Genomic DNA, 26,036 nt, shown 5'->3' on the forward strand with positions numbered 1-26,036 from the left:
TTGAAGCCGGCGTTTGCCTCCAGCAGCTGGGCTTTGCACGCCGAGCAGCGGAGCGCCCAGAGTTGGCCAGCTGTCAGCTCAGCTTGTCTGGATCTGAGGGTCCTGCAGGGGTCAGCAGTGCTCCTGGTTCCTGCAGGCATCCCGGCTGTGATCCCGGGTTTGAGGGCTTGTGTCCAGGAGGCCCAGGCTGTCAGAGCTGGAAGGTCCTGCACAGACCAGATCCGAGATTGGATCTGGTCTCATTCTTGACAGATGAGGAAACTGAGGCCCATAGGGCCAAAGAAGCTTGTCCAAGGTCACATAGTGAATCAGCGGCGGACTCAGGATTTGAACCAGACTTTCCTGACTCTCAAGTTTGGTTTGGTACTCTCTTGGGGGTGCCATCGGGCTTCCCTTTCTGCCTGCTGTTTGTGTGACTCTTCCAGGTTCTGCTTCCTCAAAGGGCTGGCCTTGGGGATATGGGTTGTGATGGCAAGTCTTGAAACTTGGTGGCAGCATTCACGAGGCTGTGAGCACCTCCAAGGCTGGCTGACTCACTGCCGTTTTCCAGCACTGTCTCTGTCCCTGGCACAGGGTAAGAGCTCAGAAAAAATGAAATGAATGGATGAATGGGTGGCTTGGCCTGAGGGTGGAGATGCTGGTGTTCCAGTTAGAAGCATTGTGTTTCCTTCTGAGCATCTGCCCTGAAGCTGTCCTGTTCCAAGGCTGGATTTTGTCTTCCCAGCCCTTTCTTGGTTCTGGCCCATCACCCAGCTTCCAGGGAAGTCTAGGGTTTCAGAGCTAAAAGGAGCCTTTGATAGCAAAGGGTCCATCCCCTTCGAGTTACAGATAAGGAAACGGAGGCAAGGCCAGTTGTCTGGGGTCTGCAGGTCCTGGATGGATCAGCAGGGACTAGTCAGTGGGAACACAGGACTGAAGGCAGAGCCTGGTGTGTTACGGAGGGAGCTGTGGGTTTTCTGTGCCTCCCTCATCCCATGTCTTGCTCAGTTGGGCAGATGAGCCATTTCCTCTGCCTCCCTCTTCAGCCTAGCTTCCTCCCCACTGTGGAGGAGGATGGTTGGGGGGGTTTCACCAGTGCCATCTCGGGAGCGGCTAGGGCATGCAGGGATGGGCCAAGTCATTCCCTTGTGCCGTCCTAGAAGGGAAAAGGGCGCCCGGGCTCGTTTCCTCCCGGGGAAACCGTAACTGGAGTCATCCTGGAGTCAGAGCCCAGGGAGGGGCCCTCCAACCCCTCCATCACCTCTGGCTTGGGGGGGTACTTCCCTCCTGCTGGTTTCATGGGAGCAGAGGAGGGCCAGGGGACACATGTGGTACACCTGGCCAGCACCCAAAGCCTGACTTACTGCTTTTGGAGGGGTATTTCTCATGGTCCACTGCAGACCAGGCTGGTGGTGGTAGCCAGAGGAGTCAGGCAACATCATTGTGCCATTCTAAGAACTGGGAGCTCTTAAATCCCATCGTGGGTTGCAATTTGAAATGTGTTTGCCTTATAAGGCTAAATGTCTTTGTTGGTTTTATTATGAAAGTATGACATGCTCATGGTAAAAACAAAACAAAACAATAAACAATTCCCCACAGGTAACAGGTTATTTTTGTATGCCACACACAATATTTCATATTTAATTTATATATAGGTATATATATGCTGCTGCTGCTGCTAAGTTGCTTCAGTCGTGTCTGACTCTATGCGACCCCATAGACGGCAGCCGACCAGGCTCCCCCGTCCCTGGGATTCTCCAGGCAAGAACACTGGAGTGGGTTGCCATTTCCTTCTCCAGTGCATGAAAGTGAAAAGTGAAAGTAAAGTTGCTCAGTTGTCTCCGACTCTTAGCGACCCCATGGACTGTAGACCACCAGGCTCCTCTATCCATGGGATTTTCCAGGCAAGAGTACTGGAGTGGGGTGCCATTGCCTTCTCCGATATATATAATTTACTTAATTGTAAATGTACGTAACTTAAATTGACCATTTTGACCGTTTTTAAAGTGGGCGTTTCAGTGGCAACAGGTACCTTCACATTGTCGTGCTGACATCACCACCTTCTCATAAACCTGAAACTGCACCCACGGAACAGAGCTCCCTTTAGTCCTCCCCCAGCCCCTGGCCGCCACCATTCGCTCTTCTCTGTGAACTTGACGGCTTTAGGAACCTCATTAAAGTGGAGTCCAGCAGCATTCGTCCTTTCATGTCTGGCTCATTTCACTCCGCATAGTGTCCCTAATGTTCATCCCCGCTGTGGTGTGCCAACATCTCCTTCCTCTTTAAGGCTGGCTGATGTTCATTGCATGCGCACGCCGCGTTTTGTTTACCTGTGCATTTGTTGATGGATATTTGGGTCATGCCACCTTTTGACTGTTGTGAATAATGCTGCTAGGAATGTGGGTGTGCAAATACCTGTTCAAGTCCTTGCTTTCCGTTCTTTTCTGTCTATACCCAGAAATGGAATTGCAGAATTGACAGTTTACTATTTGCAACTCTCAGGCACTTTGAGCCTCCATGGCAGGGGTGTTAGGTCAGCACAGCGCCCTGGGCCCTCCCCCACATCCCCTTGCTCTCCCCCCAGGGCCGGGTCCCTGGCTGGCTGGGCCTGCCGTGGTAGCTGTCAGCCGAGGTGGGTGGGCTCGCCAGCTGGGTCTCCTTGGTGTTCTGTGTCCAGGGCCAGCTGCAGCACAGCTCTGGGGAGAGCTAGTGCGAAGCTCTGGATCTCCTGATGGAGGAGGGCCTTTGGTGGCCAGATCCCCATCCCTCTTCTCTGTAAATCTGGTGAAGCGGGGTGCAGTCTGCTGGGCACCCTGGAGTGGAACAGGGACCCCAGAGCCAACTGGCCCCATTTTCCCACACTGCCTTTTTTTCCCCCAGTTCTTCCTGCCCCAGGCTGTTTGTCTCCTAGAAGGATACTGTGTGATCCCTTGTCTTCCAGGGAGTTCCAGAGACTAATGGCACACTTCCTAAATTCCTGTGGAGAAAAGGTCTATTTCTTGCTAACAGAGCGAGCTCTCCCCTCTGGCTTCCTGCTCTACTCGCGGTCCACCCCTGTCTCGAGTCTGGCCCCCAAACATGCTCACCCTGCAGAGCGAACTGGTTTCTGCCTGCTGTCTGGAGTGGACCTCCACCATGTGCTGTGTACTGGCCCCTGGCCAGAATCTGTGTTATCATTTCCTGATGCTTAGTCCATATGTCACTGGTGGGGTGTCTCTCTCGTTGTAGCAGTCACTGGCCTAGGACCCTGTACTCAGAGATGCTCAGTGAGAGAAAAGAGAAAGTAAAAAGAGTTTGGGATCTGGTTGGGAAATGCCTGGTTTGGGGTTTGGGGCCTGCTTTTTGCCAGCTGGGTTAATTAATCTTCCAGAGTCTCAGTTTTTCTATCTCTAAAACAGGGATCAAAATCTCCCTCTTAAAACTTGTTGTGAAGAGTGAATGTGATGATCAGGACAAAGTGCTTAGTGAGTGTCACTAAATGTCAGCCGTGTCATCATTGTGCCCTCCCTCTAAGTGGGAGAAAAGTCACCCGCTGCCAGGTCTGGGTGAGGAGCCTGGGGGAAGGCGAGGTTTTAGGAGGGCCATGATGCTTTCCTCTGCTTCTCAGTTGTCTGGTCCCTGGAGAGGCTGGGAGAGGAGCAAGAAGCTGTGTGATGCCGTCTAGCTGGGTGGCAGCAGTTTCCTCTGCAGGAGGAAATTACTTCCTCTCCAGGGAGTCCGGAGTTGTGTGAAACTCTCCGTGCAGCCGGTTGCTGCTTGCCGAGCAGTGATTGTGTGTTGGGGAAAAGAGGAGTCCAGGGTACCTTGGGCTTCATTCCAGATGTAATGTCTTCTGATCTTGGCACCCTATCCTGTTAGACCTTCTGGGAGCCCTTCTCTCCAGCACCAGGAGGTCTGGCTCAGAAGTGCCCCTGCCCTGGGCTGACTGGCCCCTGTCCTGACTGTTTCTTACGTGGGTCCTATCTACCTTTGTGGACTTCCGAGGTGGTGCTATTGGTAAAGAACACGCCTGCCAATGCAGGCGATGTAAGAGATGCAGGTTTGATCCCTGAGTTGGGAAGATCCCCTGGAGGAGGGCATGACAATCCACTCTAGTATTCTTACCTGGAGAATCCCATGGACACAGGAGCCTGGCAGGCTCTGTTCCATGGGGCCACAAAGAGTTGGACATGACTGAAGCCACCTACCTTTGTAGATTGCAGGCTCCAGGATCCTGTCTCCCTCACATGTGGGCATAGGAGGCAGCAGCCTCTGTCTCATGCAGTAGAGTACGCCTTTCTCCTGCAGGATAGGATGCTTGGGACCACCTGTACACAGGTCATGTCCAGGCTCTGGGGAGGGAACAGTAGAGCGAGTCCAGCTTGGGGCTGCTGGCTCCTTTCTGCCCCTCCCTGCAGGAGAGTCCATCCTGCAGAGGTTTCTGGGTACTGAGAACAGCCTTTGGAGCTGCCAGTTCTGGGCTGGAGGGGAGCTCTGCTGTCTTACTAGCCGTGTCCTCCAACAGGTCCTTCTTCTGAGTCTCGGTTTCCTCATCTGTAGAAGGAAGGCGATCTCTCTTGCAGGATCACTGCCAGGACTGAACGAGATGATGGCGTCCTGTACCTAGTGGGCTCCCTAAGCTGGGGCTGTTATTTTGTAAGTGTGCCCGGAGCCAAGGAGCATTTACACAAACTCTTCTTTGCCTTCTCTGCCCAGAAGGCAAGGTCATAAAGACTTCCGGTGTGTTTTCAGAGCCCAGAGTTGCCCCAACACGTCTGATTCTAGGATTTGCCTGGAGTACTTGTTACTTGTTAAAATACCGATTCTTACCGCAGAATTCCTCAACCAGAATGGCAGTTGTTGGGGTGGGGTCTGTATTTTCATCATGTTGTGTGATTCGGCCAACTTGGGAAACCTCACCTCCCTCAGATTGCTTTCCCAGAGGCTGTATCCCTTGTTCTTCACAAGAGCCCTCTGGGGCAGGTCTGGGGCAGCTCTGAGGCAGTGTGGCCCCACGTAAGGTGAGGGGGGCTTTACAGGTGAGACGGTGGAGTGGAAGGGTCAGAGGTGGTGGTGGTCTGAACAGACGGCTGGTTCCCCGGTGGTGGAACCAGAATTAGAACTCAGATCTCCCGGTGCTGTGTGTCCATTGTGCCTGCAAACATTCTAGTAAAGCATGGAAAAGGTGGGGGATGGAGAAAAATGGGGCGACTGGAAGGAGGTGAGTAACAAGGCCGCAGTGGTGGCAGGGGGAGACTCGTGACGCCCCTCTGACCCCCTTGCAGGAAGCTTGCAGAGGCCAGCACGGGAACAGGTGGCAGGCACGCTAGGACACTTCCCCAGGTGTGCCTTCTGAAAACCCGGGCTCAGGTGAGCTTGACGAGCAAGGGCTTTGTCCCAGGGCCGCTGAGAGTCAGCAGGTGTGAGGAGTTTAGGGTGGCTGGGGCCAGGTGGGCAGGGCCCGAATAAGACGCACATACACACACCCTGGATCGAATTGTTGTTTACTTGCTCAGTCGTGTCTGACTCTTGCGACCCCATGGACTGTAGCCCACCAGGCTCCCCTGTCCCATGGCATTTCCCAGGCCAGAATACTGGAGTGGGTTGCCATTTCCTTCTCCAGGAGTTCTTCTGGGCCCAGGGATCAAACTTGTGTCTCCTGCATTGCAGTTGGATTCTTTACTGCTGAGCCACCAGGGAGGTCCCTGGACTTAGGGGCCCATTTTAGCCTCATATCTTCCATAACTTTTTCTGTATGCACTGAAGTTCAGTTTGCAAATATATATTTATTTATATGAGTCTTTGATTAACATTTGTCATCCTTCTTAGACCAAAGTCTCCTTGATTTAGGGGCTATGTCTTTACTTGGCCCAAAGTGGGACCTTCCCAGGGCCATTGGCAGAGTCCTGGGCAGGTAGGTCTACTTCTCTCCCCCTTCCCCCTTTTTATGATTAGGTCTGGAAAGCCTTCTAGAAGCACAGGCAGGGCTGGCTCCCCTTCTCAGATGGAGAAGTCAGAGTGTGCAGGAGAGAGGAATGGACTTGGCCAAGGTCAGCTGGCCATGGCAGATGCAGGGGCCCATGGCTTCCCTTCTTCCTTATTTCCGAGGTTGGCCTGGTGTCCATGAAAGGGAAACTGATTTAGGTCCTCTGTGAACCGGATCCCCTTCCAGTTTCCCCCAAGAGGCTCCTGATGATGATTTCAGGTTGATTTTTCTCCCTGTGTTGGTGGAGAGGTTTGGGGAAGGGGGGTGGCGGGAGGCATTGGAATTGCTCTTTGAAGGTGTTCCAGGGTGAGATGGGCCACCCTGACTGCACAGCAGGGTTACCTCTACATGGACAGGGGGCTTCAGGAACTGCCTCTGCCTGGACCCACCCCCAAGAGCAATCCGATTGGACTGCAGTGAGGTGGTCTGTGGGCAGTGAGAGAGGAGGAGCCCTGCCCGGGCTGGTGCCTGTGACCTGCTGCTGGGCCCGAGGGAGGAGCAGGAGGGAGGAGGGCCACGCTGAGCCAGTGTGGGTTAGAAGCATGAGCTCTGCACTCCTCCAACTGGCTGTTTGATGTGACTGTGTGAGCATCTCTTTCTCAGTTTTCTCCTCTGTAGAATGGATTGAATGACAGCACCAGCCTCATAGGGTAGCAGTATTGAGGGCTGGCTGTCTCAATAGTGACAGAGCACATGGGGCAGTGGGCTGCAGAGGCAGCCTGCTCTCTGAAGTCCTCTGTGCTGACTTCAGGTTAGATTGTCAGGCTGCAGATGGTGGGCCTTCTGTAACCGTGGTGAGTGCTGTGGATATCTAGCACCTTCCGCCTTCCTCTGTTGGCTTGGATCCACAACCTTGGTGTGACCTCTGAGCCCTCCTTCCCTCCCTCGATCTCTCCCTGAGTATCTCTCACACCCACCCGCTTCTCTGTCTCTGCCACCACCACCTGGTCTAAGGTCACCTTTGCCTCTTGCCTGGACCTCTCTTGCCATGGTCCCCTGACTGGTCTCCTGCCATTCTGGTCCTCCTCTGATCTGTTCTTCACACTCTGATTAGGTGTCTCTTTCTAAAATGTAAGTATGTATAAACTAGCACCTGATCCCTGCACACCCACCTTACCCTACCCTTCAACCCTTAGCTGAAATCAAATAAAACCTCTCCCTTGTTCTCAGGAGACACCATCCAGCGTCCTGGGGAGCTCCATGCTCCTGTGGTCTGCTGGCTCCTGGCTCCCTGCTCCTCTCTTCCTGCATCAGCCTGAGTGTCCATTTCCCAGTGGCTTCAGCAGCCTTCGTCCCTTCCCCCGGGGCCGCTTTTATTTTCTTTCCCCTGCTTGGGTGACACCACCTTCCTGGCCATCCCTGACCCCACACGTGCTCTGGGTGCCACGCATCTCGCTTTGCACCTGTTGCCCGGATGTAATTATTAACAGCCTCTCCCTTTGTTTTCAAGTGCCCTGGTTTTGCTGATAAACTTTATGGTCCCCCTCCACACTTACAGTCTCTTCATCTAATTAAAATTCCTCAGCTCTAAAAATTCACTTACTTCCTCAGAGCAGTGGTCAGAGACACACAGACAAATAGACAGACAGGCAGACACACACACCCTGGACCAGGTTGTTGTCGTTTAGTTGCTCAGTCGTGTCTGACTCTTGCAACCCCATGGATTGTAGCCTACCAGGCTCCCCTGTCCATGGCATTTCCCAGAATACTGGAGTGGGTTGCCATTTCCTCCTCCAGGAGATCTTCCTGACCCAGGGATCAAACCCATGTCTTCTGCATTGCAGGTGGATTCTTTATTGCTGAGCCAATGGGGAGCCCCTGGACTTAGGGGCTCATTTTAGCCTCATATCTTCCATAACTTTTTCTCTATGCATTGAAGCTCGGTTTGCAAATATATATTCATTTATATGAGTCTTTGATTAACATTTGTCATCCTTCTTAGACCAGAGTCTTCTTGATTTAGGGACTATGTCTTTACTTGGTCCATAGTGGGACCCCCAGTTCCTGATCGTGCTCAGTAAGAATTTATTGAATGAGTGAGTGAATGGATGGATGATGAATGAACCTGGCTCCAGCTGACTGGCAGAGGGAGCCTGGGGCCTGGATGGTTCAGGAGCATCTGCAAGGGCCTGCCTTGAGGGAGGCTGCTGACATTGGGCCAATCCAAGCCTAAACAAGCCGGTTGTCCACACCCTGGCATACACATCCCCTGACTTGGCTGCCCCTATAATTATTCATGGCCTTTCTCAATGGGCTTTGTGTTCAGGAAGCCAAAAGAGACAAGAGTTCAAACCCTTTTCCCACCTCCCCAAAACTGAGACCTAGGAGAAAGAGCTGCCCGGCCCATTCTGCATCTCTAGGGAGCCACAAGATCCAGAACCTTCTCTCGTGGCTCGACGTGAGCTCTGGCGTGATTCTCATCCAGTGTCCTGGGCTGCCCTCCCTGAGACAGGCCCAGGGACTGCCTGGGGACAGCTGTATACATGCTCGTGTGGTTCTCGGCATTCCCGAGACTGGTGCTGGCCGAGTCCTCGTTGTTCTCCAGCCTGAGCGGAGAACCTGGAAGGGCCTCAGTCCCCCGCAGAATGGAAAAGGCTCAGGCACTGGCATCCTACGGAGCCCAGTTCAGATCTCAGCTCTGCCTCTCACTAGCTGTGTGACAGGGAAGGTTGGGTTGTTGAATGCCACTGACCCTCGCTTTGCTTCCCTAGCACAGGGTTGTTGAGTAGGTTTACTGAGATAGCGTGTGCCTCACTGAGTGGCAATAATAGTCCACATCTTTGAGCAACTCCGAAAGCTTATTCCGTCTCTCCTCCCCTCCTCTAGGGGCTCCCAGAGGTCCACTTTGCCTCCATTGTCCCCTCCTTAAATTTGAGGTCTTAGTGCTGTCCTTTCCTCTGGAACAAGGTTTGGGGGAGGCTGCCTCTCTCATGCCTTGCACACTTTCTGAGCTGAAGTCCGGAGCTGGGAGACAGTGGGTGTGGATCTCGCAGCTCCCTGGAGGCTATGCACACACTCACCCGCAGACCGTAGCCCCGGTCCCACCTCCTTCCAGCAGTCCGTTGGGTGGGCCTGGCCAGATCTGCCTACGGCTGCTCTTCATCCCACCCTTCCAGAGATGTGGAAGTTTCCACAGACATTTAGGTTCCTCAGTCTCCCCTCCCCGTTCCTGATCCCCCTGCTGCCCTGTCCCTTGAGCCAGGCTGGCCACACTGAGGTGTTGGCCAGCCACCTGGCCAGCAAGCCTGCTATGCAGGGCTGCCCACGCGCCGGGTCACGGCTGGGAGGGTGGAGATGGCTTTGGGCTACGTCCACCTGGGCCTGGGTGGGGATTTTCATGGCCCAAAAGTTGCCCATGATTTCTTTTTTTTTTTTCCCCATGATTTCTTAATAAAGGGGTTTGAGGGTTTCTGTGCTGCTTTATGGAGGGTTTTCCCAGGTGGTACTAGTGGTAAAGAGCTCTCTTGCCAATGCAAGAGACATAAGAGATACAACTTTGATTCCTGGGTCAGGAAGGTCCCCCAGAGGAGGGCATGATAACCCACTCCAGTAATTTCTTGCCTGGAGAATCCCGTGGACAGAGGAGCCTGGTGGGCTATAGTCCATGGGGTTGCAAGGAGTCGGACACGACTAAAGTGACTTTGCATACACGCACTCGCGTGCTGCTTTATAATGTGCTGTGTCTGTATTTTGGGAGAAGAAACTTTATTTTCCTGGACATTGGGTGAAAAGATTGACTTCATTAGGCCCCTCGACTCATGGCCCACTTGCGGGTCCATCCATGCAAGGCCACTGCATAAAACATACCATGTTTTACCCTAAAATCTCCCTGCGATGGTCATGCCGTTGATCCCCCACCCCTCCCCTTCCAACACAGATGACAGAATGATGCATGTTCTCCCAAGGACCCCAGTGTTCACTGCGTGAGAATTTCTTTGAGAGGTTTCCTGGGTGGATTGTTGGGCAGGTACGTGTAGCAGTGACTTGCTCTCTAGTATGGCTGCACAGCCCACCCGTCAAGCCAGGCACGAGGGCTCCCGGATTCCTCAACCACAGTGGTATTTGGGGTAATCACCTCTAATTGTTTGCCGGTCTCTTGGGGGTTAAAGGCGAATTATTGTTTTATATGCAACTGAGGAGGAATTCTTTAAGTGCCAAGCCTTCTGTTCCCTTCCTCCATTCAGTGTTCCTGAAACCAGAAACTTCCTCTTCGGTATGGAGTGATTGCAGAAAGCTCCGATTCCCCAGGGAGTGGCGGTTTATAGATGGTCTGTTAATGCTTCATCCTCCCCACCCCCACCCAGAGTGCACATCACTGGCGTGGTTCCTTGTGGCTTGCAATGCTTGTGCAGCTGCTGGGTTCTCAGCTTGTGCCCCCTGCCACCTGCTTTCTGCTTAGGGCATCTCTGGTACCCTGAAGACTCTGGGTTCCCTGGAGCTTTGAACTTTCTTTTGGGAGGCTGTGTTTCTACTTACATTCGGTGTGAGGGCATGTGGTAGTCCCTTGGGAGGGAGGTGTGGGCGGCATCATAGCATTGGTGTGGGTTTGTGGGCTGAGGTTGTCTTACTGATCGTATGTCCTTGATTGGGTCAGGGAGCCCAGGGCCAGGGATTACTGGGGCACAGTGCTGGCTGGTGCATGCTGGCCCAGACTCAGGCATACACCGGGCACCCGGGCAACCTCTGTAACCCTTGGATGGTCCAGGTGACCATCTAGAACACATAGGCAATTCCATGGACCCTGAGCATTTTCTATTATCTCACTCCTTTCTGTAAGTATCTGTATTTTAGTTCTTGTATTTAAATAGGGAACTCTAGATATTATTAACAACTTAGCATGTGCTAGGCTTTTTGCAAGGGCTTCCCAAGTGCACAGTGGTAAAGAACCTGCCTGCCAGAATAGAAGGCACAAGAGATACGGGTTCAGTCCCTGGGTTGGGAAGATCCCCTGGAGGGAGGGCCTGGCAACTCACTCCAGTATTCTTGCCTGGAGAATCCCATGGACAGAGGAGCCTGGTGGGCTACAGTCTATAGGGTCGCAAAGAGACAGACATGACTGAGTGACTGAGTGCACTCACACAAGCTTTTTGCAAATGTTAGCTCATGGAAACCCCTTAACAGCCCAGGGAGAAAGACTGAGGCTCAAAAAGGGCAAGAATTTGCTCAGGTCTCAGCGTTAGTAAGTGGCAGACCCAGATCAAATCCAAGTCTTCTGCCCCCAAACGCATCCTTGTAAGCATGAAGCCCATGGTCCCTAGTGTGGTCTCCAGGCCAGCAGCATCAGCCGCCAGGTGGATTGTTGTGGGAAATGCAGTTTCTCCACCTGTCCATTAACTATGGAAGCAGAAGTCTGGAGGGATGCGTACATCTGGTCTAGCGAGCCCTCCAGGTGATTCTAATGCATGTTCAAGTTTGAGAACCACTGCATAGGGCTACTCTGCTCCACGTTTTTCCTTTTGTTTGCTGCCCTGCTCTTGTGTCATTGGGCCGATCAGTGTAAGCTCAGACTTTGGGCCTTGACCTCTCTTCGGGGTTTTCCTGCTCACTAGAAGAGGTTCAGTGGCTATCTCTATTGGGTCTGGGGTCTCTAGGAACCCCTCCCAAGTCCCTGAAAGCATTGGGCAGAGCTGATGCCCCTACTGCCCCCAGCTCCAAGCCTCTGGGGGTCAGAGTTCCTGACCCTGTGCCAAAGGAGAGGGCACAGGGTCCCAGGGGTGAACTGTGGGACAGGCCAGAACAGAAGCTCCAGTCCAGCGGGTTATTCAGGGACACAGAGAAGAGACTTGGGAAATTTTTTGATCCAAGCAGTGTCTCTTTCTTTTCTGCAAATTTGTAATAAGTGGTTTGGCCTCTCCAGAGGCTCCCCCTTGAGGGGCTTGGTGCCCGGGCAGAATCTTTGTTCCCAGTCAGCAAAGCTAGCACTCTCATTAGAGGTGACCCTGGCGAGAGAGGGGTCACTAACTGTACTGCATTTTACTTTTTGAGCCCCCACCCTCAGTCCAGTACTGTGCTCTTTAATTCTTATCACAACCGTAGGATGGGGTGGATTGATTATTCCCATTTCATGGATGCGACCATCAAGGCTTCAGGCTGTAAAGTTGAGAGTCACAGCTCAACCACACAGAGGAGTCAGGTTAGATGCTTGAGGTGGCCAGACCACAGATTCCCATATTTTATGAATACCAAGCAGGGCTTGAGCCTTGTCATGTGGGGAAGTTCTCTATGGAATTGAGTGGCCTGTGGCTCTCAGCCTCGTGCCAGGAAAACCAAATGACCTCACATGTGAATGGCTTTTCCTTCTTTGGGGAAGGAATGTGCAGGCCATTCCTGTGAGTTGCAGCCCACGTGGCCTGTGTGCTGTCAGACCCGCAAGGGCCAGACTCGGACTCCAGACGTGGGGGAGGTGTCACAGGCAGGCCCACCCTTGGCTTGGCAGTGGGGAGCAGGCTGTTCTCGACTTGGGCTCCCCAACTGGTGTGAAGTGTGCCCAGGAAGAGCCAACAGGCCTTTCATGGCTAAGCGGGTGTTCTGGAGCGTGACCTGCTCTTTGGAGTCACCACTCTCTGGGGAAGCAACAACAAGACCAGTGGGGGCTAAAGCCCACAGCTCAGGCCTGGCCCAAGTGCTACACATGGGCCCAAGATGAGCCCAGGCCTCCCCCCTTGGGATCTTGGTCTCAGTTACTTCAGTGCCTAGAGAGGACGGGGGTCTGGGGCCTGCCTTTGAGACTGGTTCCTTGCCAATGGGCCAAATGGGTTTTTAAAAGACTTAGTGGGGTCTTGGAATATTTTCATTAAAAAAAAAAAAAAAAAAAGTTTTGTTGATATATATCATTCACATACCATACAATTCACCCATTTAAAATGTATAATTTAATTTTTTTAGCATATTCAGATATGTGCAACCATTATTGCAGTCAATTTTAGATCATTTTCATCACCTCCAAAAGAAACCCCACCCCCCTTAGCTATCACCGACCCCCAGCCCTAAGCTACCCCTACTCTATGTCTGCCTCTTGTAGATACATTTTTGTTTTTTTAACATCCAGGGAGCACTTAGTCTGCGTCAGACACTGGGCTAAGCCTTCTGTGTTAGCTCACACAACCCTCTTTTAGAACAGCTGCATGGAATAAGATTTTTTTTTTTGGTCTTTGTCTGAAATGGCAACCCACTCCAGTACTCTTGCCTTGAAAATCCCATGGACGGAGGAGGTTGGTGCAGGCTAATATCCATAGGGTCCCAAAGATTCGGACACAACTGAGTGACTTCACTTCACTTCTTCACTTCACTTACTGATGTGAAGACTGAGGCTCTGCGAGTCCAGGATCTCAGAGCCTGCTGATGGCTGGACCGTTGCTGAGGCTCTTTCTTCCTGGGAGAGGCCAGCTGTGGATGGTGGGGGCAGTTGACACTCGTTGGCCTGGAGCTGGGAGGGAAGCCCTTGTTGCTTCACTGGGATCACACGCCACCTGACTTAAAATGGTCCTGAAATCTCTCAGCAGCCCCAGGTTCAGCTGGCACCTGCAGGAAGGCCCTGGGCTGTCTTCCAGGGGCCTCAGTGGGAAGAGGGGCCTGGAACACTTGGAGGGGCTGGGAGCTCTCCTCTCTCCAACCAGGACACGGTAATTAGGTCACATCACCTCCTAGAATAAGCCATTTGGCCCCCTGTGCCATGGCCTTGTGGCCTTGGCCACCCTCCGGTCATCTGGTGATATCTCCCCGAGTGGGCTGGAGGTGGACATAAGTCAGAAACACGGGCCCCTGCTCCTCTGCCTCCTGTTCTCTTCACCCTGGCCAGAGGCTGGTCTTGGGGTTTCCTCATTAGCTGGAGAGATATTACAGACCTCTTTCTTCCTAACTTGTAGAGCTCTGTGAATGATTAACTTTGATCAAATAGAAAGGGAATGGGAAGCGAGAGCAGTAGGAAGCAGACACTGATGGGACTCCTGTCCCGTCCTCACGCCTGGCTGTTCTGCCTCCATGGCCCTCACCTGACAACAGCCCTGCACATCGTGATGTTCTGTATCCCCATTTGTCAGACAAAGCAACTGAGGCCACAGCCGGTTCATTAAAGCCACACAGCCACTGAGGGACAAAGGCCAGCTGGTTTAACATTGTTTAAAGCCTCTGTTGTGAACAGAGCACCAGACTGTCTTTAAGTACAGGAGATCTAATGTGGTCCTTTTTCATGCCATGCTAGGCTGTCATAGGTCTTGTTATCCCCATCTTACAGATGGGCATCCTGAGGCTGGGATTGAGAATTTTGTCTAGAGAGACACAGCTAATGAAAGATATAGGTGGAGACCCGGCTCAGTCCAGTTACAGAGTCCAGCTCCATTGGGAGCCTCCAGCCACCTGCCTCTGAATTTCCGGTTCCCCAGCATTTACCCGACTTGGGGGGAGAGCGGGTGGGGTGGTGCCCTCTCAGAGCAGAGGAAACCGCCCAGCGGTTCAGCACCACTCCCAGGTGGGTGGAGAGCAAACAAATCTGGGTGGAGATGTTCTTGGGGACTCTGCTTTTCATCGTGAGTGAAGCAGCTGACAGCTTGCTTTGAAAGGCTGGCGGCCAGCCCTTGATAAGTTAACCAGATACTCCTGTAACCCTGGGCATTGAGATCACTGCTGGCAGGCCTTTGCTTGGACAGCCCACCCAGTGCCCATGCCCTGGCCAGACTGGCCATGTGTGGGGGTCAGAAGGAGAGAGAACTCTCCCTGGCTGGTCCCCAGTGACCTCCCCTGGGGCCAGCAGATGTTGCAAAGACCTCGGCCCTGAGTTCTCAAGGTACCCTAGCCTGATGCTTGAACATGGGAGCCAGGACTGGCAGAGGAGGTGGGCTCTGCCTGGCAGCCCTGGCAAGGCCCCCGCCCAGAGGGGTGCGGCGGGTTGGGAGGCTGCTGAACTGATATCTCAGGTGATGAGCCCTAGAGCCTAGACCAGGGTCCTGGTGCCCTCCTCCAGGGAGGAGAAAACCATCTGATGAGAAGCCAGCTTGTATGGGAAGCCCTGCACCACCTTCAAGAGGCTTAGAAGCTTGTTTGGGCTTTTCTGGGCTGCTGGGCCAGGGGTTTCTCCTCTTAATTTCCTGACAGTTTGCTGTCTGACTATTGAGGTGGACATGTGGGTATGATTGCTGCTTTATCTTTATATCCTGGTCCCTAATTATGACTTTCCTTATAATATTTTACACTGATAAGGCAAGTTAGAGTTTTTCACAACCCTTTCTCCATATTTTATTCTTACTAATTCTTTTAATAGGTGGAATAATTTTTCCTTTATCAATTCTTTTTTTATTTGGAAGCATGTGTTTTCTCTCTGATCATTCAGGAGCACTGACCCCACCCCAGTGCCATTCCAAGTCCTCCTAGAGAAACTGGAAGTTCCCTCTGTCCAATCCCTGAGGTCCGACTTACCAGATAAATGTATACACTTCCAGACAGGATTTTCTTATATTTTCATAGTTTAAAAAAAACAGACAGATGACTGCACATGGTATAAAATTCAGAAGAAACAAAAGAGTATTCTGTGAAAAGCAAACGCCACGCCCTCCCCTGTCAGGAGCCTCCTGCCTCCCCTCCCTGGAGGCAGCTGCTGGGCCAGGCCCTTGTGTGTCCTTCCAGGGATATTCTGGCACCAAGCTTTTAGGGACTATCCAGTGAAATAATAACAGGTGTCTTGTTGTGAGGGGTAGGCAGTCTTGAGACTGAAACGCTGATCATGCATTGAGTCACTGAGATGAAACTGCCCCCGTGGACTTGACTGGTATTGGCCTCTCTGACAAGGAGCAGAGCCCATCCATTGTGATCAGCCTTACACGGGGACAGAAGACGTCTGATGTGCTGTCCTTGGTTGTGGTTTTTATGCTCGCGTGTTACGATGGGACAAGTTGCCGGGCTCTGACCTGCAGGGTCTGAGGGATGCTTTTGAGGTTACATAGGTGGAAAGGGTTGGGGTGGCTTATACCAGGATACACTCATGTCTGGCTGAACCAGGGCAGGGCGCAGGTTTCCTAACCCCTGTGCCTGGAACAGTAACTCCCCCGGAGTGAGCCGGGGGCTGGTGTTGAGTGTCGGGATCCCCGGGGAGCGGGAGGATATGCCTGGGAGAGATGTGGTCAGCACGTGAGTCTGGGGCCTGGTGGCTGGTGAGGTGGGTACTGCTGTCTCCCACTCGCTGAGCCAGTCTCGATTGGCTGCAGGGGGTGTATCTTGTTTACCCTGCTGCAGGACCAGTGGACAGGTCAGCCAGGAATGGACAGCCTGGACTAAGGGGAGTGAGTGCTGGCAGGCAGAAGGCCAGGGAGGAGATGGGGACCGTCAACCACATTTGCAGACAGATGGGCAAGGAGAAAGAAAAGGCACCAGCAATTCAGCTACAGGAACATGAGCTCTGCTGGCATTGGGATTTTGTTTCCATCATTTTCTCTCATTCATGTGATCGCACATAGTTTTAAGCCTGTGGTGCATACAGTCTTGTATCCTGCTTTTTTGTTAATTACATGTCAGCCTTTTCCCGTAATATATAGTTTCAGAACCCATCATTTTGGCCATCTAATGTTCCATTAAGTGGATGAACCATAATTTACTTAACTAATATTTTATTAATAGAATTTGGGGCTATTTCTGATTTTTTTCCTCTTAAGTAATGCTGGCAAGGATGTTTTTGTCCCCACGGCCCCCCTCTTTCTTGAGTGATACTTACCCAGGAAAGCGTCCCAGCTTTGGGCTCAGAGTCTTGCCCATTTTAGCTCCCCTTGGCAAGGTGCCTGCCACCAGAGATGTGCCCCGCATCAACCTGCCCAGTGTGACGTATTGTGGCTTTGCCACTGTACCTACCCTTTAATGGGAATTAGCAGAAAGTTCCTTTTGCAGATGTTTTAAATGAAGATTGGTACCTTGGTTTGGGTTCACACAGCATGGTAGTGTGTGTACATGAATGTGTGGGGCACACCTATTGTGGTCCCTGGTGACAGGTGTGGGTCCCTGATCAAACCCAAATGAGAAGAGCCCCTGTGGCCACTCACAGGATGGACCTTGAGTTTTTGATTGCAGATTCCCAGATGGCTGATGCCGGCAGTGGTCTGCGAGGAATGCTGACCCTGCTGGGCGCAGCTGTCTGCTGAGTGCGTGTGTTAACACACATGTTCCCGTGTGGTAACTTGGTTGTTAGGAGACCTAGAAAGGTTTCATGTTTTCCTACAGTGGAACCAGGGACCCTGTCAGTCTTCATTCAGATTTAGCCTGCCTGTATCTTTTGAGGGGGCTGTGGAATGTCTTACTTTTATATTGTCCAGATTTCTGGCTCCTCTTCATTCGAGGTCTGCCACCTGAGGACCCATGTTCCCTTGTGGAGCCAAGGAGAGAAGCCTCCTGTCTCCTTACCACGCCTGCCCGGGTCCTGAAGCTGTGCTCTGATTGCCACTTACCAGCTTGCAACCAGGCCTTGGTGCCCATGCTGCTCTCCTGAGTAGAAACCCAACGGAGAGCCCAAGAGGGCCTTTGTTTCAAGACGAATCCTTGAGTACACATGGAGGAGGCGAGGTCTCACCAGTCCCACTTTTCTTACGCTTGCCCATTGTGCTTTTATTAAACCTCTTTGTGCCTTAGTCTCCTCATCTGTAAAATGGGGAGAGTAACAGCATCTGCCTCATAATGTTGTCATGAAGATAGAGTTAAAAGGGCTAAAGCATGCAGAAGGGGATCCAGCACAGAGCGAGTGCTCAACAGATGTTAGATGCTGCTGTTATTATTGTTATTAATGGCATATGTGTCTGTTTCCTCTAGACTAGATTCTCAGCCAAGGTGTGTTTTTTGGTTATCGCAACTTGAGGTGAGGGATGTTCCTGCATGTAGTGGGAAGGTCCAAGAATGCTGCTAAACATCTCATGATGTATGGGACAGGCCCCAAACCCTGAACAAAGGAGTAGCCGACCCAAAATATCAATGGTCTTGATCTTGAGAAACTCCGCTCAGACATTGAAGCGTGTGGTCTTGGTCCAGTTGAACTCTTCAAACACATCCCTGAACCAACTTTTCAAGGGCTGCTTTATGAGGCAACATTATGCAGGCAGATGCTGTTACTCTCCCCATTTTACAGATGAGGAGACTAAGGCACAAAGAGGTTTAATAAAAGCACAATGGGCAAGCGTAAGAAAAGTGGGACTGGTAAGACCTCGCCTCCTCCATGTGTACTCAAGGATTCGTCTTGAAACAAAGGCCCTCTTGGGCTCTCTGTTGGGTTTCTACTCTTGAAGAATCAATATTATAAGGGACCTACTTAGCTCAGCCCTGAGGGGGTGCTTGGTTGAGTCCTCTCTCAGCACCTTCACCAAGCACATGCCTTTGTTGGGTAACACATCCAGCACTTGGTCTGTCCTTTATTACATTGAGCTCTGGTCTTCCTGTCCTTCATCCTCATAACAATAGCTCCCATTTATCGAGCCTTATGTGTGGGTGATTGTGTTTAGCACTTGCTGCGTGTTGCTGCACTGATCTACAGCACCCTTCCAGGCGTATTCTATTATTATACCCATTTTACAGATGTGGAGGTTGAGAGCTGGAGAATTAAAGTCATTTGCCCAAGGTTACTCGGTCAGAGGTGGGATTAGAACTAGGTCAGTCTTGCTGTAGAACACACGTTCCTCACCATTGCTGCCTGCCTTGTTCTGCCCAGGGCTGCACCCAGCACTTTTATTTGCTTGTCCATAGGAGGGTCTTTCAAATATTTGGATGAGCCCCCGAGTCCACTCTTCTCTCTTCCTGGTCAGGGAGCCCGAGTTCCCAGAGTTCTCCTCAAAGACATGTTTCTGATCTGCTCACCATCCAGAATATTCTTCCATCTCTGGACAAGCAGCTGCCTGCCTCGGGACTCCCCTTTCCTCCCTCCATCATGCTACCCCCAGAGAGGCAGCCCGCCCCACGCCAGCCCTACTGATGGTCCATCAACTCAAGACGCTGTCTGCCAGCGCTGACCGGAGTCTCTCTGGGTGGTGTTTTCACTTCACAGTGATCAGTTTCCCATGACATGCCACAAGATTCGGTTCTGTCTGCCCTTGGTTCTGCTGTTCCCTTCCAGCACCCCACCCTCACCTGCACCTGAAGTCCCCATGGTCCTGGTGGAGCAGAAAGCATGTGGGGCTGGGACTCAGGAGGCCAGGTTGTGAACATACCCCAGCTGTGTGGCTTAGGAAAAATCACTCACCCTCTCTGGTCCACGTGCCCCAGTTGTAAACTGAGGGTTTGGCTCTGATGTGCCAAGCATGTCTTCCAGCTCTAACGTTCTTTGATGACGTGTGTTGAATAGCATGAACTTGTAATAATTATCTCTAATTATTGTGGTAACAGTAATGAGAGGTAATTACGGAGCAGCCCCTGTGTTCCAGACCTTCTTTTCAGTGTTTCTCAGGAAATTCTCCACTAACCCCGTGCTGTCATTTCTCCATTTTACAGACAAGCGCCTTGAGGCAGAGCCACTTGAGTCACTTGCCTGAGGTTATCACGTGGCTAGAAATGGATGAGCTGGGGTTTACCTTGTCGTCTTCAGAGTGATCGAATCCTTACTGTCTCTTGGATTCCTGCTCTGTGAAGTGATTTTTATTTTCAGTTAAAAAAAAAAATTTTTTTTGGCCGCACTGTGTGGCTTATGGGATCTTAGTTTCCCAACCAGAGATTGATCCCATGCCCTCAGCAGTGAAAGCGCGGAGTCCCTCCAGGGATCCCCTCTGTGGAGCGATCTTAAGCAAGTCCTGTGACCTTCCTGTGCTTGGCCTCTTGTGTTTTGCTCCTTGTGTTTCCCTCCTCCCACCAAGGTCACAACCCTAAATACCGCTTGGCTTCTAAAGTTCAGCCCCTGACTCATGCTTACGGGGTAATCCTCTGTACTCCAGATCCCAGCTGGCTGTGATTATTCAGACACCTTTTAGAATCTAAAATTTAGTCAGTAATGATGGTAGTGACTACTACATCATACTTAATATATTTCAAACCACATTAGAATTAATATTATGTTATCATAATTAATAAAAATTAACAACTTAGTATGTTAATACTAGCTTTTCTTGATTTTTTTTTTTTTTGTGGTAAGATACACTGTATTGTTTAATCTTCATTGCAGTCCTGTCTGGTAGATGTTATTGTCCCCCATTTACAGATGTGAAAACTGAGGCTCAAAAAGGCCTGTGGGGCTAAAGTCACATGCTAGTGCATCTGCTGGGAGGGATTGGGGGCAGGAGGAAAAGGGGACGGCAGAGGATGAGATGGCTGGATGGCATCACCAACTCCATGAACATGAGTTTGAGTGAACTCTGGGAGTTGGTGATGGACAGGGAGGCCTGGCGTGCTGTGATTCATGGGGTTGCAAAGAGTCGGACACGACTGAGCGACTGAACTGAACTGAGCGCATCTGAGCTGGGAAGTAGGGAAAGCATGTTCTCGAAAGCCATTTGCCTTATTTTAAGGAAATGTAGGGAATGTCCTGGCAATCCAGTGGTTAGGACTCAGTGCTTTCATTGCCAGGGGCCTGGGTTTGATCCCTAATCGAGGAACTAAAATCCCACCAGCCACATGACTCGGCCCCACCCCATCACCTCAGCTGCAAAAAAAGGAGATATATGGACAGGATACTTGTTAAAGATGTAAGGGAAAGCCCCTAGAGGATCTCATGTGAAAGCAGGATTGTGAGACCCAGCAGAAAATGTAGACAGAGATGCTTCTCTCTCCATCATCTCCATGGACCTTGACCAGCTCCTGTGTCCCGTACTCCCCCACCCCCCATAGGAGCCGGGCCAGGACCATTTGCAGCCTTGAACTACAGTGCTGGATAGTTACCCTTTTTGTTTCCTAAAATCACCTTCATGCCAGATTACATGTGGGCAGATGCTTCCAGGTCAGTGAGAAGCTGAGCAGCAGTTGGGGTCCTCTGCCGGCCCCTCCCTCTCTGTCCAACGTCCTCCTAGGCTGTGCAGTGGGGCTGGAGGTGGGTGAAGGGTGAGAAGGGAGTGGGCCCCACTGTAGCTCTGGCTGCCCTTCCACCATGGAGCCCAGGCCCTTTCCCTAAGACCTGAGCTGTCTGCACACCCAAGCTCATTCTACAGCAAAGCAGGTCCCGGTAAAGTCTATCAGCTCCTATCTACTTTGTCCGAGACAAAGCACGGACCCCCTGACAGACCTCTTGGAGCAAGGGGAAGCTTGGATGGGGCAGGGGCTGGTTGGGAGTGAGGCAGCAAGATGCCATCTGCCTTTATTTGAAGTCAGGATGGATTGTAACCCTACTAGGGCAGCCCTGCCTGCCACGCCGGGGCATCTGGGCTGGAGGCTGTGGGGCCAGGGTCTCTAGCATGGGCGTCTCCTGTGGCTGGTGGCTTTTCCTCCTGTCCAGGGGCGGGTGCCTCCCTCAGTCATAATTTGAGAGCTGGGGCTTCAGGACCAGGGCCTGCCCATGCCAGAGGAGGGTGTCTGTGCGGTGTGCAGGGAGGACCTCGCTCCTGACTCTGTTGTCTCCTCTCCCGGGGCCCTGTCAGCCTCCTCTGCTGGGGATCCATAAGGCCACGGTCAAAGTCATAGGCTTTCTGCCCCCACAGCGCGCTTTTAGCCCTCTTCCCATAACACATCGGGGCCAGTTCAATAAAAGTTCTCAGATACAAGGTGTCATCTTGGGGACACGGTGCATTGCTTGCGTGGATGGAACCCGAGCTGGGTGGCTGGAGGAGGGAGGAGGGGGTGGGCTGGGAGCTCACAGGGCTGAGTCCTCCGAGGCCCGTCCCTGGGGAGGTTCTGGAAGTGCTAGTTTTCTCCTTCCTCTAATCATTTATTGAGCATGTTCTAAGTGGCAAGCACTTTGTAGATGTTTTCCAGTTAATCCGCCTGATATTTATAAAGTGCCGACGCTACCCCTATTTTGCAGCTAAGGGACCTGGACCTGAGGTTTGGGAGGCGAGCCTGCAGCTCACGCGGCTGGTGAAGAGTGGACCTGAGTGCTAAACCATATCTGGTTCCCCACAAGTACATGTTTTTGATCACTGAGTTTCTGTTTCCTCTGTGGCCCGAGCTTCGAGCTGGGCGCTGCTTGTTGGGGAGGCACTCAGAGGCCCCTTCCTGGTAGTAACCCTATTGGGGTCAGGACGGGGCCTTGGGGTCTTAGCCACGTGTGGCCCCCCGCGCCCTCAGAGGCAGGCCTTTGTGGGAGGGAGTCTGGGCAAACACAGGTGCATCTCAGCCTCCAGGGCTCTGGGACTGGCTTCTCCAGGAAATGGGGCTGGCTGCTTTCAACAGCACTTTTCCTCTTGCAAAAGCGGTATCTTTTTATCTCTTCTTCCTTCCTCTCAGCCCATCCCCTCTCCACGACTGGGTGGTAAACAGTGAGATTTCATGGTCCCCCTAACTGTGAGGGTGCTGGCGATTCCCACCAGGACCCCAGCACCACTGGACCTGAAACTCCGTATGAGCTGCCGGGGTGATCCACTTCCTGCCAAGTTGGCAGAAAACCCCAGGCAGAAGCTGAAGGTGGGCCTGGGAGGGAGATAAGGGGAAGGTACTGTGGAAATGCAAGGTGGTGGTAAATGACTTGCCCTCGTCAACGTAGAGTGTGGTGACATCCTTTGTATATATGGACACATGGCATCTGGGAGAGAACAAGGAACCACAAACAAAATTATACTTATCGTAAAGATTTAAAAATTCTTTAATTTTTTTTGCATCAAAAAATTTACAGCAAAATGAAAAGAAAAACTAAATAGCTTCTCATCCCCAGCTAGGTTTGCAGTGTCAGCACGAGAGGAAGGGGACCCAGTGAATACTCTCTTTTTTTTCCCTTTATTAAAATTATTTATTTGGCTTTGCTAAGACTTAGTTGCAGGATCTTTGATCTTCACTGCAGCATGTGGGATCTAGTTCCCTGACCAGGGATTGAACCTGGGGCCCCCGCATCGGGAGTGTGGAATCTTAGCCGCTGGACCACCAGGAACGTCCTATAACCACTCTTTCCTGCCCTGCTGTATCTTCCTTCCTCTGGGCCAGAGGCTTCCTGGGGTCCCTGAGAGAGCTGTCAGTCCCTTGCTCTGATACCTTTCAGGTGCGGTTGCATCTTCCTGGATCCTCGCACTTTGTGTCGGTTCCTCACTTGCTCCTTTACTCACTCAGTTGTCTCATTTTTACATCCACCGAGTGTCTGTCGCACAGGGCAAGGATTTTTGTTATTTTGCTCAGTGCTGCATCTGTGACTCTGTACGCTGAAACTCCAGGGTGAACACTTGAGTCCAGGTGTGAAGCTGACCAGCGGCCACCTTGCAGTGGGATTAGAGCAATGATGGAGGAGATGCAGGGTGTCAGGGCCTGACACATCACCCCATGTGGGGGTGGCTACTTGGAAGGCTTTCTGGAGGAGGTGATCTCTTAGCCCAGTCTTAGAAGAAGAGTGTAAGTTGGCCAAGCCTGATGTAGAGGACACTCCAGGCTGAGGAGCCAGTGTGCATCTCTGGCCCACCTTCAGTCTATGTGTCGGGTTCCTCAAACTTTGGGACAGCCCACACATCCCTCTTGCCTATCATGGGAGTGGGCTTGCCTGTAGAGTGGAGATGTGTTTGCAGGGAGAGAAAAAGAGTATCCTGTGTTGCTAAGGGCCTAGTGAAATATGATTTAAGAATGAGGCCTGGACTTTCCTGGTGGTCCAGTGGATAAGAATCCACCTGCCAGTGCAGGAGACCTGGGTTTGATCCCTGGTCTCAGAAGATCTCACATGCCTCGAGACAACAAAGCCCATGTGCCCCAGCTCCTGAGCCCACATGCTGCAACTACTGAAGCCTGTGTGCCCTAGAGCTGGCAGTGAGAAGCCCACACCCCTCAGCTAGGGAGTAGCCCCTGCTCATCACAACTAGAGAAAGCCCGTGCACAGCAGCGAAGACCTAGCAGAGCCATAAATAAATGTGGGGGAATGTTGTAACACAGCGTCCTCTCCCCTCCTTGTGTGACTGCTGTCTCTGCTTCTTGCTCCAGGCTCTTCAACTCTTGCTCATAAATCTGCTCAGGCATTTCTTCTCCCTAGTGCCCACTGGTGTGGCATCCTGCCCTCCTCCTGCCCATTTTTGCCACTTCACTTTGGAGTTCCCCAGGGCAAGAGGAAGTGGTGGTGGGGGTCATGAGTCTGGTGACCCTTCCAAAGAGGAGGAGGATTTCTAGCATGGATGCTGCCATTTTGATGAATAGCTCACTCTCAGCATTGCCACTTGGCAGCGTGGGTGGGGAGAGACCTGGCTGGCCCTCCTGGGGGTGACTGGATGTTGGCTCTTGAGTCCCTATGTAATTGAGATTACCATTTGGTGCAGAGAAGTTTTGAGTCACCAAAGAGTAGTTTGGATCTAAAGCAGGAAAGCTCTTCTCTCTGTTTGTGAGCTGGGGAGAGGCACTTGCCCAGGTTTTGTTTGGATGGGCGAGTGAAATTGAAGCGCACACTTTTCATTTCTCATATTTGTTGAGCCACCCTCTTCCTTGAGTGAGCCACCAGGAGGTGCTTTTGGCCTGGGACAGCTTGGTTGGTGACCTGCCTGGTCATCTGCTTAAGACAGAATACAGAAGCTTCAAGGTTGCTGTTCTCTCCCCACAGATTGGAAAATTACAGTGATGATGGTCTTTCATTTTGTCTCCTTACAGTCCCTTTTTAAAATTCTTGCTCATACTTTTGCAGTTTAAGGTGCCTCCACCTCCCACCCCCAGCATACACACACACACCGTGGGGTACTTACCTTTCTCTCTCCTTATCCAGACACTATTCCTCTGGACTCTGTCCCCAGTAAACCTGATTAATGCTCTCCATTAGCAAGCTGCCAAGTGGGCAAGGATTTAATAAATTTATTTACCCTAAGGTGTTAATGAGGCTTAATATTTTACCTCTGGGATACTCCACCTTGTAACTGTGAAGATTGATACTAAGCTTTAAAATCTAAGAGGTAAACTGGTAAGAACAGAATCATACCACTTCTAAATGTAGGTGGGGATAATGGTTTTGGAAGAAGGTTGGGAGGGTGGACTTTAAAAGGAGGGTGCTCCTTTGTCCATCCCATGTGCCCACCTGTGCTGCTGGCCCTGCAGGGCGACCCCTCAGCTATTGCCCTGCGATGAGGTGAAGGAGATTGTGTGGGGAAATGATGCTGAGAGGTTTTATGGGCTCTACTGAGGGCTCTTTCTTGCCCTCTTTGACCCCGTCAGATGTCTTAACCAACAAGGATGACAACACCAGCCCACTCGGCACCTTGCATAAAACAGCCGGAAAAACGACATGAGGCAGCCGGGTCCTGGGGACACAGGCCCTTGTGAGAGCCTCAGAGACCTTGCGGCTTGTGGGAGAGCCTGACCACTTGCTCGTCTTTCCTTCCTGCAGACGTTTACAGCATGGTGCAACTCCCACCTCCGGAAGGCAGGAACACAGATCGAGAACATCGAGGAGGACTTCCGGGACGGCCTGAAGCTGATGCTGCTGCTGGAGGTCATCTCAGGTGAGCTGGACCATAGTCTTGGGAGTGCCAGGGCAAAGGTGATGCCAGACAGGCAGGGTCACCAGCGCCTAGGATCAGACACTGCCCACTGGGCTCTGCCCCTTTGGAAATGCTGCCCCGACACCTCTGCTTCTGCTCCATCTTTGGTTGGGGCTAGCTTTGGAGCTTTTGAAAAAGTGGGAGATAGCGTGTGATTTCAGACCCCGAGACTAAGTTTGGGCTTGGCTCTGCTGCTGACCCTCTGTGTGTCCTTGGACAAGTCACTGCCTTTTTGCCTCAGCATCCTCATTTGCATACAGAGCGGTCTGAAGGTTGGTCTCTTGGGTCTCTTCTCCTCCAAGGCTAAAATTCTTTGGTCAGGAAAGCAACCGCATCTGACCGTCTCCAAATGCTGGCTCCTCTGCTGCCTGTCCACCTATATCAGGGTGATCCTAGTTCCTTATCCAGCCCCCAGTTTGGGATTTGCATGTCCAGATATCTGGAGGGACAGCTCCTCTCTCCAATGCCTGTCTCCACTTTCTTATAAATACCTTTCCTCCACCATCCCTTAAGGGTTGAAGGTCCTTGAGATTCTAGCCTTGGCTTACACACTGGGCAATCTTAGCTGCTTT

At 51.8% G+C, this 26,036-nt stretch overlaps 1 protein-coding gene across 4 annotated transcripts in view; it reads left to right on the forward strand.

Annotated features, from left to right (window-relative positions):
- ACTN1 (actinin alpha 1) overlaps positions 1–26,036 on the forward strand; it is a 97,792-nt gene that overhangs the window by 29,265 nt on the left and 42,491 nt on the right. For all 4 annotated transcript variants that reach the window (XM_025295299.3, XM_025295302.3, XM_025295300.3 and 1 more), the window contains exon 2: positions 25,311–25,425. In XM_025295299.3, coding sequence (XP_025151084.1) covers positions 25,311–25,425 — 115 coding nt within the window. The remainder of the gene's footprint in view (positions 1–25,310; positions 25,426–26,036) is intronic.

The sequence above is a fragment of the Bubalus bubalis genome, chromosome 11 (assembly GCF_019923935.1).
Source record: "Bubalus bubalis isolate 160015118507 breed Murrah chromosome 11, NDDB_SH_1, whole genome shotgun sequence".
Classification (NCBI taxonomy): Eukaryota; Metazoa; Chordata; class Mammalia; order Artiodactyla; family Bovidae; genus Bubalus; species Bubalus bubalis.